This window comes from Lissotriton vulgaris, chromosome 5, assembly GCF_964263255.1.
Source record: "Lissotriton vulgaris chromosome 5, aLisVul1.2, whole genome shotgun sequence".
Lineage (NCBI taxonomy): Eukaryota > Metazoa > Chordata > Amphibia > Caudata > Salamandridae > Lissotriton > Lissotriton vulgaris.
In genome coordinates, this window is record NC_141693.1 from 1964230229 (window position 1) to 1964257086 (window position 26858).

At 47.3% G+C, this 26858-nt stretch overlaps 1 protein-coding gene across 2 annotated transcripts; it reads left to right on the forward strand.

The window, feature by feature from the left end:
• LOC147717888 (TNF receptor-associated factor 2-like) lies at positions 1-26701 on the forward strand. 2 transcript variants are annotated; one of them, XM_086924655.1, is made up of 9 exons: positions 1-83; positions 15163-15406; positions 16181-16259; positions 17924-18022; positions 18439-18510; positions 19339-19677; positions 23080-23257; positions 24000-24148; positions 24516-26701. In XM_086924655.1, the coding sequence occupies exons 2-9, from the start codon at positions 15174-15176 to the stop codon at positions 24732-24734; spliced, it is 1368 nt and encodes a 455-aa protein (XP_086780781.1). In that variant the 5' UTR covers positions 1-83; positions 15163-15173; the 3' UTR covers positions 24735-26701. The 2 variants fall into 2 exon arrangements, with proteins under 2 accessions (XP_086780781.1, XP_086780782.1); XM_086924656.1 differs by lacking the exon at positions 1-83 and having other exon boundaries at positions 15143-15406.
• The last annotated feature ends 157 nt before the right edge of the window (positions 26702-26858 follow it).

Below are 26858 nucleotides of genomic sequence, written 5' to 3' on the forward strand. Positions count from 1 at the left end.
CTCAGTGTCAAGAGCACGTGCAGGCGGCAGGACCTCAGACAGCAGAGACCAGCACCGCAGCGCCCAGCCCTCAGCCCTCACAGGTAGGCGCTATGTCCTACGCCGCCACCTGTGGCACTAAGGAACGGATGGATGTTTGAATGCATAACTGCGTTAAATAGTGCCTGGCTGGATGGATGAATGAGTGACTGCCTCTATAGACCTCTCCGCCAGGGTGAGTGAGCTTCAGTGTGCGCCTTCGAGGCCAATGAACAGCGCTATGTCCTACTCCGCCACCTGTGGCACTAAGGAACGGATAAGCGTTTGAATGGAGAATTGTCTGAAAGAGTGACTGGATGAATGAGTGACTGATTTTATAGACCTCTCTGCCAGGTTGAGTAAGCCTCCGTGTCTGTCACCGACGCCAGTGGACGGCCAAACATGGCCCCAGCCCCTCAGGCGCTATCCGCGTCTCCGCCACCTGTAGCACTAAGGAACGGAGGGGCGTTTGAAAGGAGAATTGTGTGAAAGAGGGACTGAAGGAATGAGTGACTGATTCTATAGACTTCGTCTTCGCCAGGTTGAGTAAGCCCCAGTGTCCCCCCGAGAGCAGTGTACAACTTCGCATGGCACAGAAGCAGGCGCTATCTTCACCCTGTAGCAGGGTGGATGAATGTGTGAGTGACTGCCTCCTTTACCCTTTCCTCAAGCCCAGTCAGTCTCGGTGTGTCACAGGTACGTGAAGGCGGGACAGACAGCAGGACATCTTGGACCGGAGAGTGTCACCCCCTGCGACCCCCGCCACTCCATATAGGCGCTATCCGTCCCCAACTAGGGTTGCCACCTGCCCGTTTTCTGCTGGCACCACCGGCATTTTAATTAGCAAAATCACCTGAAGCCGGTATTTTTTAGTACTTATCTGTAGAAACTTCGAACATCAAATACGACTAGAAAACACCTTTAAATGTGCTCTGGGGCCATGTTAAGGATCTCTGACTATTAATTAACCAAAGGCAGAAACCTCATGTTACAAACGAATCCATCTGATTTTGTTTAAAGTCCTGTTTAGTATCCCGCCCGGGCCTTATAGACTCTTAAAACATCAACAAATCCCGGCATTCCTTCTCATGGGAAGATGGCACCCTATCCCAAGCCCAAGGCACGTGCCCTGCATGAATGCATGAGTGAGTGTCTGCGTGGATGGATGAGTGACTGACTGAGCACCTGATTGGTCGGAGGTATTATCGATTGCGAATAAGTTTACTACTTGAATATTACTTGACGTACTGAGTGCCTGACTGGATGAATGAGTGAATGAGTCATACAGATGACCCATATTTATGTTATGTATTTATTTACGACATTTCTATAGCGCCTTGGCCGTATTGAATATAGTATTTCCAGAGGGAGCTCCGGTCTTGTAGACAACATTCCCGGTTCTTGTGGGTGGCGTAGGGGCTCGACAGGAGGGCCGGACCCACCCAAAGTCCCTCCATAAATGGGAGGGCGTCTATTTGAGTCATTTTTAATGCGTGAGTTTTCTGCCACTCACCTACGTAATAAGTAAAGTAAAGTAAAGTAGTTTATTGTGTTGATGTGTTGATGTGTGTGTGTGAGGCCCTGCGTTGTCTATTGATTTGTTGATGAAGTAGTGTGGCTCACTGGTTAGAGGCGGCAGACCCGAGAGCAGAGGACGGCCCGGGACCAGGGTTCGATTCCCGGCGCGGCAGGTTTCTGGACCAGGGTCAGCGGACTCGATAATTCTCTCGCCTCGGTGCCCACTCTGATCAGCGATCACACTCGGCAACTCTGGGCATTAGCTTGCCTCATCTTCACTAACGGCCCCACCAGACCGCCGGGGATGCCTGGTCTCACCCTGGAGATACCCATTAAGACCATCTCTCAGGGAAGCCAGGAAGGGTTTCGCAGCGGTCGAAGCGCCTTGGGACCCTACGGGTAAGTAGTGCGCTATATAAATGCCTATACATATAAATGCCTATACATTACATTTAAAATCTTACAATATTACACATCTAAAAAAAGAAACCAGTAAAAGCTATATTCAAGTATAAAACACTTAAAATACCATTACATCGGTTTCGTAGTCAGTTACATGTTAAACATAATTATACTCCTAATTTCCTTTTAACTGTCATTAAAAACTTTACAAAGGTTGCATTCAAGATTATATCATTCAAGTGTAGGCACCTAATCCGGGCCTGCCTGCATGTGCTTATGCCGCGTACTTTAAATCGGAGCTTAAGCAATGTTCTTCTCTCCTGTAAGAGTTCTGGGCAAATACACAATAGATGGAGAAAGTTCTCCTCACCATTATTACACAGTCTACATAACGTTTTGGTTTCCACTCTCTCCCACGGTGGAAGGTGACACAGGCCTGGCATTGTTCCAAATCTTGCTTTAAGGAACACCTGTTTATTTTTTTCCGTCCAGGGTGTTTCCAGATATTGTTGAATTTCCTTTGTTTTATAGCCATTTATTATTGTCCAGGCAACGTTTTTTCTTTTTTTAAGGACAGCTTTATCGTTTACAATGGATAGTTGGTTTGCAGTTTTATTAATTATTTTCTTGAACTATGCATTGGTTATATTATTTTCCCAAATAGACATGACTGCAAACTCCCTTATTGCTTCCATAAGAGAGTGCCATGCAGTAGAGTTTGTAATAAGAAGCAGACCCCTCGCCATGCGTGACTGGTCGGCCTACACCTCAGGGAAGGTTTTTTTTTCTATACAAGATTACAAACAGGCCTTCCCTGTTTTCTGTGGGTTCTTTAAAGAGCGACCGCTGAGACCCCCTGCCGGCTGCAGTCGGGGCATTAAGTGGGGCGGGTCCCGTCTGTACTCAGACACAGCAGAAATGAAAAGCTGACCCTCTGCGGACTCTACAGCCACGCCATTAACTTCACTGCTAAAAACACGCATTGATTTCTCACCAATGACTATAAACCCCCTAAAGTATTCCATGCCAACAATGTAGTATTTACTTTTCATATGTTTTACTTCTTCTTGCCTAAGCCCGTCTTCTTTTCCAGATGTTGCGCTTTCGTCGTTCTTTTCATGCGACGTAGGAGTCTTGTGTAGCGCCTGCAGTGAACGGGGTCACCTCTGTGCGCTTCGCTGTGACCCGAGGGTGGGTAAGGGTGTTGATTACAAGGCACAGTTGAGAGCTCTGGAGTTAAGCCTGAGGCCAGTGTGAGTTCCTCGCAGGGCCTGTTGCAGGGACATAAACGGGTTCAGACTCCTGCCAATACATGCCAGACCCCACTTGGGGTGCCTCATGGCAGACGGGGGTACCAGGCCCCAACCAGGCTGAGGTGTCCTGAAGTCTGTCCCACTATGGCTTTGCACACTGGGCCAAGTGCACCTTGTCTACACTCGGTTCTCGGGGTACTGACCCCCCTTAAGCTTGCTCGTTAAAAGTCTCAAGTGTTCATATCAAAGACTTCCGATGCTTCCTCGGTCTCTCCTTCTATTCACATTAACATATATTTTTTTCAGCGCACATTCACCCAAAAGGGTATCTTGGTACTGACTAACAGATATTTATCGTTATCCAACTCATGGTACTCATTTTATCGACCTCAGAAGGATGAAAGGCCGAGTGGACCCGCCTGGATTTGAACCTGTGGCCATGGTGTTGAACATAGGCCCCTACAGTGGGCGCTTCCGTCCACTAAGATATTTTGAGTTTTAGGCCGATGATTACCTGCATCTAATGAATGAATGAATTAAGTTCTTATATAGCGCAACTGCCACCCTACGGGTATCCTGGCGCTCAGACTTAAATAAACTAACCTAAAATGTAGACCGGAATGACAGCGGGGACAGGGCTAGGGATCGGTCCTAGGAAAGAGCCAAGTTTTCAGGCTCTTTCCGAACTCAACCAGAGAATTGGCTTGTCTGATATTCTGGGGCAGCTGGTTTCATAAGTGAGCGGCTGCCACACTGAAAGCCCCCCACCCCCATCTTGGAGCGCCTACATCTGGTGGTCGTCAGCAAATTTGCGCCTGAGGAGCGGAGCTGCCTCTTGGGATTGTACCAGGTGAACTTCTCTTCCAGTGGGGTAGGACCCACGTCGTGTACTGCCCTGTGAGCAATACAGAGTGATTTAAAGGGAACCCGTTCCTTAATAGGCAGCCAGTGAAGGCCTCTCAAAGCCAGATTTGCTGAGGCCCTGCGTTGTCTATTTAACACCATCCATAGACTGGACTCTCTGCAGCCCCTGAAAGATGTATTGCGGAGCTCCCAAATACAGGGAGTTGCAGTAGTCCAGCCTACTCAGCACTATGTTCCTCACTACAAGGGAGCGTGAGTCTTTAGGGAGTAGCGGAAGGTTCTGTCGTAGCATGCGCATTAAAGAAAGGCACACATGAAGAGTTTTGTTAGCCTGCGACTCCATTTGGAGGTTACCGTACACCAAAACTCCCAGATTGCGCACCGTTTTGAATGGAACCAGAGGCTCCACCTCAGGAGTGAGCCTGAACTCCAGAGGTAGATCTTGGGACATTCTGGCCGTGGGGCAGTATACCTCCTCTGTTCCCCCCCCCCTCCTGTTGAATTTTAAAGAGTTTCTCCTAAGCCATCCAGCAGTCTGACGCATACACTCCTGTAACGTATCCATGGATACTGCTTGCTTCACCTCAAGGGAAAACACCAGTTGAGTGTTGTCAGCGTAGTTGACCAGGTCAATGCCAAAAGATTTAATAATGGGGAACAGGGGCTATAAGTAGATATTAAAAGGAATGGGTCTGATCGCAGAGCCCTGCGGCACCCCATGATGTACTGGAGACTTGCTGGAGGTGAAAAGTGTCAGTCACCATCTGTTGTCTTCCTGATAGGTAGGACTGTAGCCATTGTAAGGCCCGTCCACACACCCCTATCCTCTCCAGTCTTTCCACCGGCACTGCGTGGCTCACCGTATCGAATGCGGCTGACATATCTAGTAGTACTAGGATGTATCATTCCCATTGTCAGCACGCATTTGTAAGTTGTCTAATACGGTGGCCAAAGCGGTCTCGGTACCGTGACCTGGACAAAACCCAAACTGGTCCCTATCCAACAGATGGTTATCTTCCAGATAGCATGACAGACTTTTGCTGACTGCTTTTTCCAAGATTTTAATTGGATATGGCAAAAGGGAGATGGTTCTAAAATTCACTGGTTTCTTAGGGTCTAGCCAGGTTTTTTTAATAGAGGTGTCACTACTAAGCATGGGCGGAAAGTCCGTTCTGCTCGCGGATTTTGCGGATTTTCGGTAAATTTGCAATCCGCGAACGCTCACGAATTTACCGAAAAATTTGCACGCAGCGGATTTTTTTTTCTTGGTGATACAATTTTGCGGCGTGCAGTGTAAGTTCGCAATTGCGAACATGTCGGTGCGGCGGGCAGCAACAATCTCGCACTCGCGAAATTACAAAAATTGCAATTCTGCACAAGAAATCCACTAGCAAGCAGCATAGACCTTCTGAAAATGATGATTTTTATGAGAATAACTCCTCAGGTTGACATTTGCCTGCACTTTTTTGGATTTGAGGCCTTTTGACTTTCTTTGGATCACTTTTGGATTAGAAATCAACTTTCACAAGTAAGCTTGTTTGGGGCATTACAGTTGCTGTAATGCTTTTCTGCAGAAAAACGAGTTTTGCTAAACTGAAAGCACTCAGCAGGTGCAAAAGTTCAAATTCATCATTAGTAACCATTCCCTGTAGTGCTTCCTGACTGGGGCCCCTCCAGAGTTCAGTTGCTAGTTGCAACAATTGTATGACCCTGCTCTGACCCTCACAGCCGGATCATAGAATAGCTACAAGTAGGCCACAAAGGTCCTGGAAAAAAAATTGCACTGCAACAGAAAGCAAATTACAGATAAGGAAGCAGGTGCCAGACTGGAATTTTAAAACAGTGACACATTAATAAATCAACCCCAAATTAATTCATGTCAGTTGAAGCAGGGCAGGTGTGCTTGCTTTTTCCCCCCATAATCTACAGTGATGATGAACCAGAAGGTGGCATTGATGTACCAGAGGGTGGCATGGGTGAAACAGAGGGTGGCAGGGGTGAAACAGAGGCTGCTGGGAACCTGTGATGATGAACCAGACGTAGAAACAACATAATCGCGACCGTTGCGAGCCGACATGTAAGTTCGCAATTGCGAACTAGTACAAAACCCTCGCGAACTGGCAGAAATCCGTGCGAACACAAAAAAAAATTCGCGAGAATTTGCGGATTTTGCGGATTGCGAGTTCGCAAATTCACAAAATTCGCGAACGCCAGATTCGCAAAATTCGCCCATGCTTAGTCACTACTGCCTGCTTCCACGCTTCTGGGACTATTCCTGCTTCCAGGGATTGGCTGCAGATCTGTCGCAGCCAAAGGAAAGGTTTCTTGACTGATAGTTTTCCAAATTTTGTGTGGAAGAGGGTCAGGTGGGGAGCCAGAGGACACACTGCTAGCCAGATTGTCAAAGGAGTCATCCGTGAGGACTAGAAAATTGTCCAGAGAGGTGTTCACCCGGGCCGCTTCCTCCAGCCTCTGGATATAATTGTCCTGGTCACTAATATTAGGATGAAGATCACCGACAATTTTAGCAATTTTGTCTTCAAAATGAGCAGCAATCTCCTCGCAGAGTTCTTGTGAAGCAGCTACCCTGTTGCTCATACAAGTTGGATTGGAGAGGTCCTTGAAGATTTTAAAAAGAGCTTTGGTGCTGTTAGGAGCTTGTAGGATAGAGTTGACTTTAAAGTCTGATTTGGACTTAGCAAAGGCCTCCTTATATCTAGCCTGAACTAATTTCAGATCTTTCTTATCTGTGTCTGAATCAGTCTTCCTCCATTTTCTCTCGGCTCTCTTGCATGACAAACACAGTAATTTCAATTCCTCATTATACCAGGGGGCTGAGGCTTTCTTCCTATTTTTTAGGCTTTTTACTGGGATGATCGGGTCCAGAGTGCTGGCTATGTGATTGCAGAATATTTGATAATCCTCCTCTACAGAAATAGAGGGGGTAAAAAGGTTTAAATTCCTTAAGATCTGCAAAGTCTTATTTTTTCCTAATTTGGCCCATTCTCTTCCCCTCCTATACAGTCATCATTATCCACCGAACTGAGAACCTTGATGTTAAAGTGCACTAGGTAGTGATCAGTTCAACTTTGTGGTAATATATCTATCACCTCTGTCTCGGTCTGTGTGGCATACAATAGATCTAGGATGTGCCCCCCTTGATGAGTGGGTTGCTGAACCTATTGGTGTAGATTAAGGTTCAAGCAGGTGTTCCTCAAATCTCTTAGATGGCTGCCCAGACTTCCGTTGTCCCATAAATTAAAGTCTCGCATTATAACCATTCTAGAATGGGTTAGGGTCAGATTAATAATAATCTCCGAAAGTACTTGGATGTGGGTATCTTGCCCTGGGGGTTTATAACAGATCATTCCCGTAAGTAGCCTACCTTTGGCCTCCTGCAATCAAAAACCCAGAATTTCAATTCCTTTTACATCGTCTATCTCTAGCGGTGCAAAATTCAATTTTTCCTTAAAGATCAACCCAACCCCTCTTCCCCTCCCCACAGGCCTCGGTTTATGAAATACTTTGTACCCCTAGGGGCAGGCAAATCCCATTTCTGCAGAGGAGTCAGGACTGGTCCAAATCTCAGTTAAGAAAAGGACATCCAGATCCATATCTTCTATCATGCAAAATACCTCCAAATGATGTTTTACTAAGGATCTGCTATTGATCATCCCACAGTTCAAGAGCTTTTTATCACGGCCAACTGCAAATGGACGGTGATAGCATCCCCTACCTTCCCTCTTACTTATTTTGAGCAACTATTCCCTTGAATATGTTATCCGACCTTGTTCTTTATTGAAACATGCAGCATGGCTTGGGCTGAGCGCGTCCGAGGCGCGGACGGGCACAGACGGGATTGCCTCTGGCGTGCCAGTGGCGCGCCCGCTGCACGCGCGCGCTTGCATTGCCCGTCCTAAATAGGTGGGTGAATGCAGACAGCCAGCCACTAGAGCGCGATCAGAAATGGCACTCACTAGGGGACAGCTGACCTCCGATCCCCACACCCAAGATGGCGCTGGTTACAGATCGGGAGCCTCGAGGGGGCTAGAATTACGCTAAGCAGCGGATGAATTGAAGTTTTTTTTAAGTGCAAGTAAGTGGGTTTTTTAAAATGATTCAAAATACCACAAATTCAAGAATAAAAACAAATGTTTGTTTTAAAAGAAAATTCGCCGATTTTTCATAGGTAGCAGTACCCTACCCCAGCTTGCCCACGATCAAGTGGTTAGCGTGAAGTCGTATAATTAAAGTCTAGTTCTTATTGCAGTGTGGGTGATGCAGGACAGAGGCGAGCAGTGGTCCCAACCCTGCAGCAAAGCCTCTTGAACTACAGGGACTGATGCCACCACACTCAGAACTTGATGGCTGGGAGATGTCAACTTGCCAACTCACATGGTGGTGCTTATCTTCAGCAGTAGGGCCTTCCTGGGCTGGGTGCAGACAGGACACAGGAATGTTTACAGTTTATTTGTTTGCAGTTTTATATAGCACAAACTCGACGCAAAGGTATTGGAGCGCTTTACATGAGCACCAGAAACGTTACACAAGGACACATTCAGTTTGTTGGTAGGTAATGGGAGATTTAGTGATTTGACCAGAATCGCTGGAAGCTGAGCCGACGCTGAGACTTGAACCTGGTTCACCAGTTCCAAAGTCGGCAACTTTGGCCGTTACGCCACGGTTGCGGCCTCCAGACCAATAGGGAACATGCATTTTTGGCAGTTGCAGCTTCAAGAACAATCAGAGCTCACACTGCGGCAGTGACAAAGTTTTCCGAAGTTTGCAGTTGCAGGACCAGCAGTGGCGACTGGTGACATTTGAAAGTGGTGAGGCGTAAAAAAGTTCAGGATGAGTGCCCGGTGGTGAGTGAGCGTGCCAGACCGCCATAAGGGAGGTTCAGGGGGTTCTCCCGCTGCACAATTTTGAAAAAAGAGTGGGCGAGTGGTGCATTTTTAAGCATATTCCTGAAAGCAGGAATGTCAATAAATCAATTGTGAAAGTGTAGTTATGACATCAAGAAAGCGATTTCATATCATAATGATGTAGGTAGCTGCTTATTCAGCATAACTACAGCGGGAACCTACTGTCCAAAGAACACATTCTTCCCCACTGTTTTGTCCATCTGATCGGGCTGTGCCCCCCCCCCCCCCCCAAGACATGTAATCTAGGCTCTATGCCCATCCAGTGTTTGGCCTCTTTGCTGAGTGCTAATATATCAAAGCAGATTAGTAATTAGCTTCGAACTGCAGCAATGTGTTTAATGAATTGTGGTGACGACCAGCAGGGCAGCATTCGACCAATGCTACCCTGCCAACTGGCAGGCTAGTTGTGGTCCAACGCTGCCCTGCTGGTCGTCAGCACAATTCTTTAAACACATGGTCATGTGGACACTCTGGAAATGGGCCAGTAACTGAATTGCAGGCAGCTGCGGGCCACTTTTTTGCCCAGCATGGTGTTGGCTGATTTGGCCTTAGGCTGTGTCTGTGCTTTTCAGATGGCACCAGCAGCCCGGCGTGGGTGCCTGAGCAGCCTTCCCAGAGGCAGATGGGCTTCTGTTCTTATCTCCCTTTTACCAATCGGGCGGAGGTGCCATGTTTCTCACTGGGCCGGCCCATTTGCCTGGGCCTACTTTTGATCCCATTGCAATCCTGCAGTGACTTGTTATAGAAAAGTGTGTGTGGAAGCATTGGGAATGCTTTTTATGCAGTGCACATTGTCTGTTATGTTTGTGGGACGGTGGGTCTCGTTCGTATAAGCAGGTGCGGCTCGTGGAGGGAGTGCCGCGGGGCAGTGGGGCAGAGGAGGGGCAGGGTGGGGGATAGTAAACACCGGCTCACGGCCAACCGGAGTAATGTAAATAAATAAAACAAATTTCATTTAGCGCACTAAAACACACTTGGGGGCGTGGCAGCAATCCCCAGGGCTTCTACATATTTGGGTAGGCAAGGGTTTAAGTGCGCATGTTAGGCTGTACAGAGCAAGGCACCCGTCCACCCGGACATGCGCACCTCTCCCCAAGAAGCCTGTCAATCTCCTAGTCGGCCCCCTCCACTCGCGTTTGTCTGCTGCACCATTAAAAGTCAACTTTGCTCGAGCATTCTGCACATGCACTGCAATTTTCTTGTTTATGAAAACAAATTCAGTGAGTAAAGCCTTAACTTTGACGCTTGCTCAACATCTGGTGGCGGCAATACAAAAACAACGCCCCCACGCTCCAATCGGCTGCGGACCAGTCCCAGGGCCCGGCTGCCACTCACACACAATGTTGATTCACATGACTTGCTCCCTCATAGTCACTTGTTCCATTGTTTGTTTCCCACACAGAGAATGTGCGAGGCAAAAAACACAAATGATGGACAGAATGCAGAACAATGTCATACATTCAACCCAGGACAGAGATCTGGACCTAAATCCATTGTTTTTTGCTCACCATGCCATTCCAGTTAAAACCCAGCCATATGCAAATCAGCCTTGACCCTGTGCCTCATGGGAACAGTCCAGCCCGTACTGCCAGGCCAGGTCTCCCTGGACTGGAAACAAGCCTCCTAGGACCGGTTTCGGGGTTTCACCACCTATCAGCCAGGATAGCTTGACTCTAGTGACATGGAGAGTATGGGACCCACGTCAGGGCATACCCGTCCCACTCGAGGTGACAAATGCAAAAAGACAATCGATGGACAGAATGCAGAACAATGTCATACACTCACTCCAGTACAGAGATCTGGGCCGAAACCCATCGTTTTTTTTGCTCACCATGCCATTCCAGTCGTATGCAAATCAGTCTGCGCCCAATGCTAACAGTCCAGCCCGACCTGCCAGGCCAGGCCCTCCCTATTCACAACCTCTGCGATAGGAGCATGAACCCGCTAAGCTACCTTTGACTTGAGTCTCCCCAGCAGCGCTGCTGTCAGTTTCCGTTGTGTGCACCGTCCCTCCTTTGGTGACATGCACAGGCCTGTCTCGCTGCTCACTCTGCCGCTCCTGGCGGGTTTTCCGAGGTGAGGCAGTTTTCTTCTTCCACGTTAGCAGCCGCAGGCCACGTGTGTCCCTTCAGGTGGGAGGTGATGGAGAAGCATCGCTCAGTCTCTACCTCTCCCAGGTCACACTCAAGGCAGATTCGGCCCCTCTGCCGCCCAGTCTCTACTATAGTTCTAGTCCGTGGTCCTTCTGTTTGTTTTGGTGAATATTTCTGTGTTCAGGTTTTCGCCCCGGATCCGCGTTTCTTCCCTGTGATCTGTAGTATTGTGGCGCGCTGTGTGTTCCTCGGCAATTCTCTCAGTACATTGTGCTATGCTTGCCTCGGGCCTGTTCTAAGTCTCTGGGGTGCCCCCCCCCCCCCCAATCCTGCCGGTGCATGGTCTGGCTAGTTGGGATTTTGTTTGGGGTGGGGTGCCTTGCCAGATTTCATTTAGGGCGAGGAGATGATATTTCCAATTCCGGGGTTCTTGGGAGGAGTCGGCTACTTTGAACTCCAGGGCCTGGCGGAGGGCGGAATTCGGGTCACTTCCTTACTGTGGCACCAGAATGTAATATTGTCTGGATATTGAGAAACAAAGGGAATGTGCCCAGTTCTGCCCACGGGTGGGGCAGTTTGTGTGCACTCAGCGCTCTTGTTCGCAGAACCGGAGCTGCAGAGTTTCTGAGGGGGATTTGCTGGTGCCAGGGTCCATTAAGTAAGTTCTGGTCAAGTGATGCTGTCAGGCAGTTTCACAGTTACTTTCTGGTGCTTGAAGTGCGCTAGCTGTTGCCCACATCACAGCAGTAAGGACTAAACCTACCGAGCTGTCTCATGGGCTTGAGGATGTGTGTGCACCTTTAAATATGAAACATTACGCGGATATGAACAGGACTTCCTGGATTACTAATGCAAGACTGGACTTCCCCTCCAGGCGCCTCCCGCGGTTCAGGAAGTTCCGCAGAGGTTCAGACGGTCAGGCGCTTTTTTTTAGACTGTTTCAGTTTTGGTACTGGTGGGTGGGCATGCCCCAACTAGCTTCTAATTTCAGAATGAAAGCATCCGTTATGTAGGTTCTACTTCCACAAGAGCTTCTTGGAAACTCTCACAAAACCACCGCTCTCTTGGGCACCATCAGCTGAGAGGCCAAGGATTGAAGGGGCACCGGGGTTAAACTCCTGTATTACGTGCCAGAGAACTTCAGAACCCAGCACTGCAGGTTCCAGCAGAATAACATGGGTGTCTGCTAATACCCTAACATTATATATTTACACATATGTGGTCCTATTGAATGCAACCTATGCTCTATGAAGTACTTCCTGGGGGAAGAAGTTGGGTTCCTTTAATTGTTTATCTTCCTCTATTAATCTATTTAATTTCACCTCCAGTTCCTAACGTTGTCACTCCACTTATTTATGAGCCCTTGCGTCACTTTTGCGCTGCCGGTACGTCACTTTTTGTGACACACTGGCGGCGAAAAAACTGCACTATGTTGTGTCATACTTAGAAAGTGATGCATCTAGGTAGATGCGTCACTTTGTAAAACCCTGCGCCACATTATACCTGCGCCAGGTATAATGTATGCAGGGGGGCGTTCTGACGCAAGTAAGCCTCGTAGAAGTGACGCAGCGAAATCTATGAGATTTCACTGCGCCACTTCTAGTATGCAAATGCGTCAATATCTTACGCCTGCCTCACAACAGGCGTAAGACTGACACAGGCACATTTGAAATGGGACTTGCCCATGTGAATTGACCCATTGCTGCAGTTGCGTCACTTTTGTGATACACTCCAGTAATGTGTCATTTTTGCGCCTAAATATACGTCAGAAATACTGACGTATCTGTAACTCCTCCTGACATGATGCGTTATACTGTAAATATGACACGTCCAGCATGTCGCAAAGAGGGTGCAATGAAAAGTGACGCATCCCTGTTTTCATGCAGCGATGCGTCACTTTTCATAAATGAGACCCTCAATATTTTGTGAAGCACTTTAGGCTCCACAAAAAAGACAGAGCATATGTGCACTTCAAACCATGAAGGTTTGTTAAAAGTGAATGGTTTACAGAAAGCACAAAATCATATTACTATGGATTAATTATCAAAATACGAGTGCATAAAATAAAATGGAGTTCAAATGAAGTCAAAGTTTTATGAATCTGAGGATGAACTGTCATGAATTCGCCTCAATGTGAATCTTCTACTCTGCTGTGCACCGCTTCGAAACTCACTCACTCACTCTGAACTATATTCGTCTTTGCACTAACTTAAAACGCATAATGCTAGCATTTTACATCTCTACACTCAGTTCTCAAGAGACATCCAATCAGGCCAGAGCAAGATGATGCAATCATAAGCTCATTATGTTCTCTGGACTCCTCACAATACAGGCTTCTCTCAGTGTCTTACACTGTCTGCAACAACAGGAACTAGCTTGTGCTCTACCGGTGTCTTGGTGAATGTGCGGCTCATGGAAACAGTACGTGCTTATCACAAAGAAAAGAAAACACTTTCTTTACAAGGAAAGAAAGCAAAGAAACATTGCATTTGATAATTAGAACTCAGCTTCCCCTAGAGATAAAGAGTTCACTGGTCACAAAGCAAGACTGCAACCAGCGTTACCCATTTTGAAATATAGACCTAAATTAAACGTGAATAAACATAATTTACTCTACAGATTGCATTAGCATATCAGTGTTAGTCATATTTATGCAAACATTTCAATATAAAAAACAACTGTCATTAAGGCACTAACATGTCCACACTTGGGTTTTATTGCTAAAATGTGTGACATGGCAAGACAAAACCGCTCATCAAGGTGTATCTGATTCTTCACACTTGACTTTCCTTTAATACCTGCACACCAAAGCAGTGAGCAGCATTGCAAAGCTGCACCGAATGACCAGAGACTGCAACACATCTTGTTAGCGTCAGCTGCATAGAATTAAGTTATAGTTTGCGTTAAAGTACTTTTCTTCTTGAATGTAAAGCACCGAGGTGGACGTTGTTTATTGCGTTCATGTGTGTTTGAGAGCTGAGCTCGGGCACCCCCACACCATCTCCCTGAGACGCCTGTGACTGTCGTCCATCGCTACCACAGAGTCAAGTGCGGAAGGGGTTACTTGGCACAGGTTGCAGAGTCACTGTAGGACAGACACCGGAACATCAGAGGCAAACGAAGACAACCCCTGCGGCTGAGACCCAATAACTCCTGCTTTCTCCAAGACCCCCCCCCCCCAAAAGGGTCTGACCGACGCCTTTTGCTAGCACCAGGGTAGAGGCAGGGATGCAGATGACCTGGTCCTTACCCCCTTGCATCTGGCCTGCACCAGCATTTCTGCACTTTAAAAAGAAACTCTGCACCCAGTTCTTCGGCAGCACTTCATCCACCCTCAATATGGGCCCGCAACCCCTAATGTTTTCAGCCATCACTCAAACAGCCAAACTACTCCTGCCTCTCCCCTGACCACAATCTCAAACCATCCCCTGCTTCCTGTTGTGACAGCATCTACAGAGGGCTGGTATCACAGCTAGGCCATGGCATCAGGAAATACCATGGCAACCAAAGCATAGATACATCACAAATCATTTTCACAGGCTTTACCCAAAAATCTATGTAGAGGCAGTAACCAAAATGGGGAAATTGTGAAACTATTTCTGCAGGATGTCTGCAGGTCAAAGGCACTAATGTATATTGTCCTTTTTAAGACTTTCATTTTCAAGGTTATTCTAAATAAGTTTATCTCAATCCACTGTTTGAAAACATACAGCAAGCCCATTCAAACTCCCTTTACATTGTTTCCAGATAACATACTGGGTTTTATTTAGCGTGTAGGCACTAGATGGAGTTAGAAATTAAGTGAATATTATATGTGGAGTTATACAAATTATTTAAAACCCTCAGCACAGACTATGGTAGCACTCAGACAAGCAGCAAGGGGTTTATCGCGTACCTTCAACAAGGCCCCAGAGCATTGTGGGGGATGTAGTCCTTGCGTTTTTCCCTTCCTTTCGCAACCTTCCGCAAAGTTCAGTTAATATGTAAAGTACATGAAGTGACACTGGGGATCATTTCAGATAACTGAATGAGTATCACTAAACGCAAGTCACTGAAAAGTCACTGAATCCTCCCTTACCCTCCCTACAGCACCTTAAACAATGAGTCTCCTCATCTTCAGCCCACCCGCGCTGACAGAGCGTTTCCACGACCTGCACACGAGCAGCGATACGCGAGGTGACGCGAGCACGTGGGCAGGATACCCGCTCCTGGAATGCCACTCCTATGACCGGAAGTATCTGTGCACCAAGTGTGAGCTTCTGCTGAGGGACCCTGTGCAGAACATCAACTGTGGACACCGCTTCTGTCTCTGCTGCTACAAGCTGCTGGTCAGGTAAGGGAGCACATGTGTGATTGGCACCTGGGCATAGTGGCCTAGATGTGGGAGGGGCTTGAGGGGGTGTTGTTACTTGAAATACAATGCAGGAGGCAATGTCTGCCCCTGGGAATTGGGCACGCGCAAGGAGGGGATGCAGTCTACCTCCTCAGTAGGTGGGGACTTAAGTGGAGGATGGCGTTGGAGGTGTGTCAAGCATGGCGAGAGCTCTGCCTTTCAGCTGAGCTGAGCTGGGAATATAGTGGAGGGGATGGAACTGTGGTCAAAGAGTTGGAACCATGTCTGCTGGAGTCTGGATCTCAAACTTTAAGTTGATATTGTGTTTGTGGGGGTTAAAGATGGTCTTGACTTCAGGTACTTACCGCTCACGGCCACAGGGAAGAGAGTGTGGATACACTGGGGAGGGTCAGACCTGACCCTGTAGCTGAGAAAATACAACTAACCTTAGTGCTAAGAAACTGTTGAAATAGACCAGCCTTGGAGTTGGGAGTTGAGGCTTCATTGGCTAGGATGCCTGCTGGCACTGAAGTTGGGAAACTGATGGAGGAGGCCTGATCTTGAAGTTGGGAAACGTTGGGATGAAGTCTGGCTTTGGAGTTGGTTCATGTTGGGAGGAGGTCTGGCCTTGGGGGTGAGGACACATTGCTAATGATCTACCTTGGTTTAGGGATGCAATGATTGGAGCAAGGGCTAGTGCTAGAACATTTCTGTTTGATGTCATCTCCCTTCCTTTGACCTCTCACCCTCATCTCTATTCCCCGTGATCTGCAGGAAAGGAAAGCTCCAGTGCCCCGCCTGTTTGAAGGAAAGAATTGAACCATACGAACAATCCAAGAACAACCTCGGCCAAGTGAGTGCTCGGTGCAATGGTATCTTCTGCGCCTCATACGCAATAACGCTTGACCAAGTAAACCAATATGTACGGTGATCATGGCTTGCTACCAGCAGAGCCTTCAAGGTCCCTTCTTGGTAGTGAGATCTTCACTGGTGGTGGAGCCACTAAAGGCAGCATTCACGGTGTCTTCCACAAATGGACCAGCTCACCCTACAGGGGGTTGTTGAGAAGCTACACTCAGTTGTGTTTGAGATCTCAGCATGATGTCCTCCATTGCTTAGACTTCATCAGACCACCCAGACCCCTGGCCATGGAATTAAATAACGAAGACCGAACCTTGTGATGCTGCGTTGTTCCGTGTGTCACCTGGTGCATCTCCATCTCTCAGAACTCCAGCAGGACATCCTCCACCACCCAGACTCCGGGCACGTCATTTTCTGCCACACCACCCAATGTTAACATAAGCCACCCCACAAGTGCCCCGGCAAGGGGTTCTCTTCAGTGTCCATTGCCCCATCTGTCTCCTTAACATAGACTGCTCTTACCACCATCATTGCAGCATGGAGTGGTCTTCAGTCTAGCCTGGGCAGGTTCATGTCCCCCAAAGTTACCTGCACCTTTTCCAAAATCTAAAGATGTCACATTTACCAATGTTCTGGCAAGAGGTTCCAAAATCGACATATAATTCATCCCAAGATCAGTGCTTAATTTGAGCTGGTGGTTTCCGGTGCTTGGCCCCGGCACTTGATTATAAACACAGACACTCATGACAGTCTGCCACATGGTGGCGTTGTATGTGTAATTTAAAGATAAACAAAACAACAGTAGTTTATTAATTCAATATACTTTAAAAATTTGAAATACCTGTCGCCAAAGCTATTCTTATACCTTTGGGGGCCTGGAATTGTCTGAAATGTCACTTGTCATTAGCAGCACTGGCAATGGGTGGTGCAAGCTGCTGTGACTCCCTGACGAGGGCCCCGGCACTTATGTTTTACAAATTAAGCACTGCTCAAGACCGTAGCCTGTTCAAACTCCAAGGGCACCGGTGGGGAGTCTCCTGAACATATCTCTTGGGCCATATTATCAAGAACGGCGATAACATTATTGCCTCTAAAGCAGCGATAAGAGGCTTCATAATATGCCCTTGTGAATTCCCGTAGAAGCCCAGGTTCACACCAGAACCTGGGCTTCTATGGGAACTCGCAAGGGCATATTGTCAAGCCCCTTATTGACGCTTTAGCGGCAGTTTCCTGCTGCTAAAGCGGTGATAATGTTATCGCCTTTCTTGATATTATGGCCCCAAGTTTCACTTCTCTGTCTATCACAAATGACCACTAACCCCGAAAACGTACACATCCAAACTTTAACTGAACTTCTTCGTACATTGGAAATATTCATCCCTCAAGACTCTGCCAATGAGTCCTCCATAGTATAGACCTGTGCAATCTCCAAGGTCCTGTTTCGTTGAACCTGCATCTCCTGTCCCTTGTCCTCTAAAAGATCTCTCTAACCCACTCCATGGGGATCTGCCTCTCCCCAGAATTTAAAGCACCTTGAGGTCCAGACTGGAAGCACCTTCAGGTGCAGACTGAAATATCAGGAACTGCAGAAATAAAGTCTGGTGTTCTGAATGCACCCTCGCCTGGCTGATTGTTGTGTCTTTCACTCTCTTGCAGTGTTTTCGAGACAACGCGATCAAGCGGGAGGTGCTGAACTTGCTCGTATCGTGCTCCAACAAGGGGTGCGACTGGACCGGGCCGCTCAAGGAACTGGAGGTATGAAAAGCAGCTGCATGGTTTACTGTCCCAATACTCCACTGGAACCAGGCATCGATCACCAGAGGAAAGCAAACTTCTCAGGGGTGGGTCGCCCACTGTTCCTTTCCACCTTGGACACCCTGTGGTCAAAGTGGCTTTATCTAAGACGTGGGTTTGATGCCCTGGTGGAGGGGTGTTGGGGTCACCGCCTTACTGCTCCCCATCAGGAGGTGGCTTCTTCCTCGCTTCATGGGTTTTTGGTGTCTACCAGCATTCACCTGGAGACACGGTGGAGCTGTAGCCCGTCCTTCTCCCCCTTGTGGTGGAATGAATTAGGGTCCAGCCCCATCACACCACAACCACCACCCTTGCCTCCCAACCTCACTGAACGCCTTCATTGGCTCTATTTTAACTTCCCACTTTTTCTCTTGTAGGAGAAGCATAGGTCCAGCTGCTCCTCGGAAAAGATTGACTGCCCTTACAAGACGCTGGGATGCAGCGACCAGGTAAGGCTCCAGGCTATGAGGATCTTCTGGAACTGGACTTATCTCAACAGGGGAACGGGGACAATCTGTGTGGAGATAAGTTCTCCGAAGGAGGAGAATTACTATAACATAGGGCAGGCTAAAGTTATGGAAATGATCTCAACCGACATGTATACCATTGTCCTCCAGTTGAGAACATCTCCGTATGACGGGGCTGGGAGCAGCTGTAGATGTTGCAATAACCAAAGTTAATTCCATGGGCTGTGGATGGATCTGTAATAACAAAACTTCTATCCATAGGCGGTAGGGAGATTTTGCAATAGTAAGAGTTCCTTCCATGGGCTGTGGATAGATATTCTTAAAACAAGGGCTCCATCCTTGGGTTGTGGAGAGATGTTCTATAAAGTAGGGAAGTGTTCTCTGGGCTGGGGAGAGATGTTCTATAAAGTGGGGGTGCCTTCCCTGGGCTGTGGAGAGTTGTTCTTAGAACATGGGTTCCTCCCATGTGCCGTAGAGAGATGTTCTTAGAACATGGGTTCCTTCCATAGGCTGTGAAGAGATGTTCTTGTTCTTAGAAAAGGGATTCCTTCCATAGGCTGCAGGGAGATGTTCTTAGAACATGGGTTCCTTCCATAGGCTGTGAAGAGATGTTCATGTTCCTAGAAAAGGGATTCCTTCCATAGGCTGCAGGGAGATGTTCTTAGAACATGGGTTCCTTCCATAAGCTGCAGGGAGATGTTCTTAGAACATGGGTTTCTTCCATGTGCTGTGGTGAGATGTTCTCGACAATGAAATTTTGTGTTAACGCTCACACCTCCTCTTTGACACAATGTTCTTCCACCTTCTCAGGTGAAGAGGAAAGACCTTGAAGATCACGAGAAAGAGAGGGTGGTTTTCCACCAGCGCCTGCTGAAAGACGCCTTACTTGGCTCATCCACCCTCAGCCAGTCGGTAACCTCCAACCTCAAGGAAGTGAAGTCGGCTGTGGTCAGCGATGGCGACCTGAAGCCGGGGCAGTCCACAGTGGAGAAGAAGCTGGCCGAGGTCGAGGCCAAGCAGAAAACTCTGCAAAACATCCTGGCCGTACTGAGTCGTGAGATGGGGAGACGCGAGTTAGCGCCAGCATCTGGTGGAGAGAACCAACTGAGCCCATCGGCGGAGGCCAGGATCGCCATCTTGGAGGATAAGGTGAAAACCAGCGACTTAGTGGGCAAGGAGGGCATTCACTCAACGCTAATGCTGGCAGTTCAGAACATTCCACACGCTTATGTTTTTGACTGGTCGGGATCACAGTCACATTCCTAGTTACAGAGGGACATATTATCAACAACTAGCAATATTTATCGCTAAATAAATTTAGCGTCATTTTTTTTTATCGCCGCACATCGCCAGATTTTATCGCAGAGATAACGTGCTATTCGCAACGTTTGTCTCCAAAGCGATAAAATATCCGGCGATAGCGGCGAAATGCGTGAATATCGCTGGAAATCCAGCGATATTCAGGCATTTTCACTAATAGTGACTTAGCCTGAATATCCACCTCCCATTGATGTCACATATTACATCATTCATGACATGGTCAGTGACATCACTGATGACATCACTGTTGACAACTCAAATGACATCACTGACAACATCACTGATGACATCATTCATGTGATAATACGATGAACCTCTTCAGACTCTAATATAACCTTAGATACACTCAGTGTAAACAGACACTCACAGATTGTCACTCATCCATGGAATAACTCATACACCTAGTCAGTCATGCAAAGAATCAATCACACCTCCATTTCCTCAACTATACAGATATACACACCTTACTTATTCAAACATATTCTAACACATATTTACTCTCTTATACAATCACTGATACAAGTTTTCAATGATCCATGCAGCCACTCACATTCACTGGCTCTTATACACAGTAATTTATATAAGTCAACTCTCACATGTACTGTGTTTTACAAATGTACTTACTTTGACATGTAGCACTGAGATATCCATTCACTCACCAATACACTCATGCACACAGTCAACCACCCATACAGCTGTTTCCACATGCACTTTTGAACCCATACATCTAGTGAATCAACTGCTCACACATCTATGCACAGTGTCACACACCTCCCAGCCACCCACACACACACTCACTCACTCACCCATACAAATACTTGGGCAACCAATCAATAACCCATATAGTTACTCATATAGCTACTGATCAACACATGCAGCAGTTTACAGAACAACAGATATAATGATGCACAAATTAAGACAGTTTAGTCACTAACCGATGCACTCAGAGAGACACATTTAATCACTCACTCATACAGTCAGTCATGCACCTACTAAATCCTTCATCCAGACACTTATACATCCACTGATTCTTCAATATGTAAGACATATTTTAACTTTACAGAAAAATACAGTCACTGGATGATGTCATCAGTGATGTCATCAGTGATGTCACTGACCATGTCATGAATGATGTAATATGTGACATCATCAGCAGTGGATTGCGGGTGCGCGATATATAGTTAGTGCAACTAACTATATATGCGAATTTCAATGGTTTTGTGTGAGTAAAATAAGGTTTTGTAAATGCTAATCCCTAACTATATATGGCCTATAACCTACGTTTTTTTCAGTGAATATATATATATATATATATATATAGGTGTCCTCCAGCCATACCAGTGGCCGGCATTAGAGTATTTCAAGATCACATGGGGTACCAAAAAGGAAGCCGCGTCTCTCATATTTTGAAATCCGAACCTGAAAAGTGAGGGGACCTGACAGCTGTTCATTGTGGCACTTTGATATGCCCCTTGACGTGCCAGCGGCGGTTGGCACATGTCACTGTAACAGAAAAAGCCTCGAGTGATTGCTTTGTGTACCACCTATATTTAACCATCAAAGGGAGTATTCGCTCTTGTAGTCCTTTAGTAAGCAGAAGGCCTGGGCCAGCACATCAAATTCAATAGGCCCTTCATATATATTTATATAAAAAAGATCCAGCCACTGCACTGCTGACTTAGCCTTATAGGCTCATTAATGAATTAGTGGACCTCAAAATATTAGAGGAAGCCTTGGACGTCGTAACATTGTCTTTTTAGATTTACAGCCCCTTGTGAAAACATACTTTCTGTTGGCGATTATACTACTTATTAGGTAATGGGCTAACTTAAATACGCCATTCTTAATTTCGTTCAAAAAACCCACTCTATTTAAGGAAAACAAAATGTTTTCTTAAAATAACCCTCACCCACCAAGAATCCCCTTGGTGGCATGCTTTATCATCGGGTTCTTCCCGTCTTGCTGCGGAACGCAGCATCCTGTGACCAACAGAGACGCGGGAGCACTGATTGGGAATACTATGAAGAGGTTGATGGTATGAGAGTGGGAGGGTCTAGGTTAGAGTTAAAAATACCTGGCCTGGTAGGGAGAAAATTGTTTTTAAACCGGACTGCTGGAATGGGTAAACGGGGACTTTTTCAGAGCCAAACGTTAATATGTGTGTATCACATGTGTGTGTGTATCACACATTAAAGTTTGGCTCTCACGCAGCAGCGGGAAGGGAAGTACCCGATGATGAAGCACGCCACCAAGGGGATTCTTGGTGGGTGAGGGTTATTTTAAGAAAACATTCTGTTTTCCTTAAATAGAGTGGAAAGATAGTCCAAAACAGCACAGGTGGACTCTTTTTTGGTTGATTACAGTAAAGATAGGAGGCTGAGTCATCAGTTTCCAGACCTCGCTCTCCTTTTACTTGTTTCACATAAAAAAAATCACCTCATTGACGTTAACAGAAAATGAGCAATGTTTAGGGCACACTATGGGCCTCATTTATGAGGCCGTGCGTCACTTTTAAGCCGCCGGTGCGTCACTTTTTGTGACGCACCAGCAGCGTAAAAAATGTGCCTTGTTGCACCAGATTTACAAAGTGACGCATCTAGGTAGATGCGTCACTTTGTAAACCCCTGCGCCACATTATACCTCCACCAGGTATAATGTATGCAGGGGGGCGTTCCGGCGCAAGAAAGGGTTGTAGAAGTGACGCAGTGAAATCTATAAGATTTCACTGCGCCACTTCTAGGACACAAATGCGTCAATATCTTACGCCTGCCTCACAGCAGGCGTAAGACTGACGCAGGCCCTTTCACATGGGGCTTGCCCCTTGTGAAAGGACACATTGCTGGAGTTGCGTCCCTTTTGTGACACCCCCCAGCAATGCGTCACTTTTGCGCCATACAGATACGTCAGAAATACTGACGTATCTGTGACTCCTTGCAACATGATGCGTCATACAATAAATATGACGCATCAATCATGTCGCAAGGAGGGCGCACTGAGAAGTGACGCATCGCTGCTTTCATGCAGTGATTTGTCACTTCTCATAAACGAGGCCCACTATGTATGTAAGACAATAATTCTTTATATGGTATTCTGACGTACAACCTTTCACTTGACCCGCATTTGAAAGTGCCATAGAGTCTTTCCTAGTTTCAGAGTGGCAGTCTTGTGAGCTGAACCCACTTGAACTGTACCCACTTGTCCTGACCTCTCTTCCTTTGCTGCCCCCTGCAGGTGAAGGAGCAGGACTCCCTGCTGGTGCTGAAGGACATGATGCTTCAGGGTCTGGCCACACACCTGCAGGCCATACAGCAGGCCACCTACGACGGCACATTCATCTGGAAGATCGACGACATAGAGCGGAAAATGAAGGAGGCCTGCACAGGGAAGAGGCCCGCCCTCTACTCACCAGGTGAGCGCCTTGAGGGGATACATAGTGTAATGGGCGTTGTGCAAGAGAGACTGCCAAAGAGAATCTTCACCTGCAGACTTGGAGTTGGGATTCCATCCTGCTTAAGGGCCGTTCCCTACCACAGGTGTGACCCACTTGCAGTACTTAATTTGAGACGGTAGTTTCGGGTGCTCAGCACCAGCACTTATAGCTGCCACATGGTGGCACTGTTGGTGCAATCAAAAGATGAGTAGAACAACTGTTGTTTATTAATTCAATATACATTATAAACAATTAATACCAGGCACCCAAGCCATTGTTATAGCTTTAGGGGCTTCGAACAGTCTGAAATGTCACACTTGTAGCAGTGTGATGTTAGTAGTTGTGTATGTACTGTCATTGGCAGTGGCAATGGGTGGTGCAAGCAGTAGTAGCCTCCTGACTAGGGCCCTGGCACTTATATAAATATATATATTTTACAAATTAAGCACTGCTCATGTGGAATCTTTGCTTACTCCCATTCCTGTCCTCCTCCGTTTTCACACGGTCTAATAAATTTATCATCGAGGCGCAATGTTCTCTTGGGCTCATTACACTCCCCCACTCCCTGCCCAGTAGAGGGAGTCTGTTACTTTTGTCACAGGAATACACCTTCTACAACCTTATGGGGGTGTTTGGCGGGGGGGGGTGTGGTTAGATTTGATGGACGGGTTTTATCTGTAGAGTATAGTTTTGACGTGAGTACCCCCTCTCTTCCCTACAGCTTTTTACACTGGGCGCTATGGCTACAAGATGTGCCTCAAGCTCTTCCTCAATGGGGATGGCACGGGTCACAGGAGCCATATCTCACTCTTTCTGGTGATAATGAAGGGGGAATATGACTTTCAGCTGGCATGGCCCTTCTTGCATAAGGTGAGTGACAGTGACGTGATGCTTAAACATTATAGCCATTCTCTGCAATCGCAGGTGCTGCAGTGACACCGTGTGGCCGAAGTCATACTGCAGGGCTTCTTTCAGGAACTAAGCTTGTGCTACTCTCTGGCTCTCCACTGGGTGTCACTGCAGACCAGCTGTACACATTATGTACTACATACTGTTCCACTGACAGTGTATGTGTGGAGGGATGTGTGCCACAACCGCTGATTGGTTGTCACTTTTCGCTCTCATTCTTGCTGTTGGTAATAACTCACTGTTGGGAGAAGGACAGTCTCCTGATCTGCATTGGTGAGATATTTTTGCTGCCCACTATTAACAGATTTTTTACAATCCTCTGCCGCAGGTCGTCTTCCTGCTGATGGACCAGACCAACCAGCACCACGTGTCTGCCTCCTTCCGCCCATCCTCAGGGTCTGCTTCCTTCCAGCAGCCTGTTACCGCGATGAATGTGGCCAGCGGAATCCCAGAATTTGTCCCACTCGACCTCATCCACACAGGTGCCAACAACTACCTGCAGGACAATACCATGGTCATCAAGGCAGTCATAGACACCAGCTCCTGATACAAGATGGCTGATTGAACTCCAGTGGGCACGAGATCGCAGAAGAGTGGCTACTAAAAGCAGTCATGGCCATCAAGTCAAGAAGAACACTCGGATCCTGGGTTGGAGAACCACCAAGCAACTGGCCCAGGGCAGCCTCACAGCGGTTGTAGTAGTAGTGTTGACAGACAACAGCTGCTAAACCAAGATGGAGGCAGTTTGTTGGGCAGGAGGACGGCTGGGATCAGAAAGAGTGGTGGATGACGCCAGGCCTCACGGGGACACTTAAAGTCCGATACAGAGGTCTGCCCTGTAAGCCTCATTTAACTTTTCAGCTGGTTGTCAAATAACACAGTCCAGAACCAAGTTGGCCGAACAGAATGCACTGGACATGGATTGAGTTGCAAAGATGTCCGACTGTCACAGACGTCAAGGAAAACAAGAGTCCAGTCTTTGACATCCTCCAGCCTTCAGGTCGTCAGGCCAGTCATAGATACTTTCCTGAACCAAGATGCCCAAACCTGGATGTACTATCCTGTCCAATAGAATGAGGTTTGGCCATCTTGGCAGGATTAGTCAAGCTTGTTTGGCCGGCAGGTTGAGGCCCTCTAGGCCTCAGTCACACTTCCAGGGGTTGTCTGGACTGTAGGAACAACTTTTAGTGTAGGACGTCCACCTCTGAGCGCAAGTTGCTTCTCCACTCATGGAGACCAGCTGATGGCCATGTGTGGTATCCCATGTGTCTCCATTCCCTGTGTGACTGGATTGGTGCATGGAGTGTGTGTGTGATGTCAGCGCGTGGAGTGTTTCCCCTCCCCTGATTCCACCAGTGACAGGCATGTGAGGCTGTAATCGTAATCATACGCTCTTGTATAGCGCCTTATCACCGTAAGGTCTCAAGGCGCTTGCTTTGGGAATCCGTCCTGGTTTTTCCCTGCGAGATTACCCCTACTGGGCATCCTCAAGGTGAAGACCAGGCATCCCATCGCGGTGGGGCCATAGTGGAGATTAAGCAAGCTATTGCCCAGAGTTGCAGAGTGTGAACACATGATTCGAGTAGGCACCGGAGCGAGAATTTTCATGTCTGTGGACATTATGAGCTCAAGACCCTGCCACGTCAGGAATTGAACCCTGGTCCCGGGTCTGACCTCTGCATCAGGGTCTGCCTCCTCTAACCGGTGAGCCACACTTCTCCGCTGTAGGATGAGCAAGATACATGCAGCTCACAGTGGGGCTTCTGACTATAACCTGATACTTTAAGTAAGGTGTATAGAGCTATACATCAGACTCTGCAGGACTCCTGTGTCATCTGGAACCTTGGAATATTACACCCCGCCACGGACACAGTGCATCCGAGACCAGGAGTGTGTCCATGCTGAGGATAGAGCCCATGGCCGCCGGAACCCAAGCAACCGTAGATCCCACAATGTGAACAGGCAATCGCAGAAGGAAGAGTTTGAAGGACAGACAAGGAAGGGTGTGTCAGAATGTGCAAATATGGTGCCTCATCTATCGAGCAACTGACTCTGCTAAACGTACATGTCAAGCAAGCCACTACAAGATAAGGGGTACAACATGCCACAGATCACACTGTGTGCTCGCTCCGCTGCTTACCTCATGTTGAGGTCTGAGGTTTGCGCACCAACCTGCTTCCGCTTCATAAGTGCACCCCTCCACCGCTCCTGTCCATGCCATCAGCCACAACTACACAAACTATGCTATGACACATTGTCATCAACCATCTCAGCTGAGAGGCCAAGGACTACAGGCCGAAGGACGCAGTGAGAAGCGGCACCTTTTTTGTACCCATATTCTGCAAATCTTACCAAAATAATGCTGCACTTTATCAATGTTCAAAATGGTCTCTTCTGGGACCGATGATGAAGACTACAGAGTTGTGCAAACTTGTATATTAAATTTACTGTAAAGATTAGCTGCCACATTATTTATTTTTTTGTCTTCAACTTTTTAATAAAACTTAAATATTACCTATTGTCTCTTGAGTAATTCCGTACTGTTTGAGAAGGGGGGGGGGATTTTCAAAATACACTAGTATTTCAGGACTGTTATAAGCTTTCAAACAGCCTCTCTTTCTTCCCTTTCCATACCCCGCTGTGCCTTCAGCTGTCTTTCACCTTCACAAAC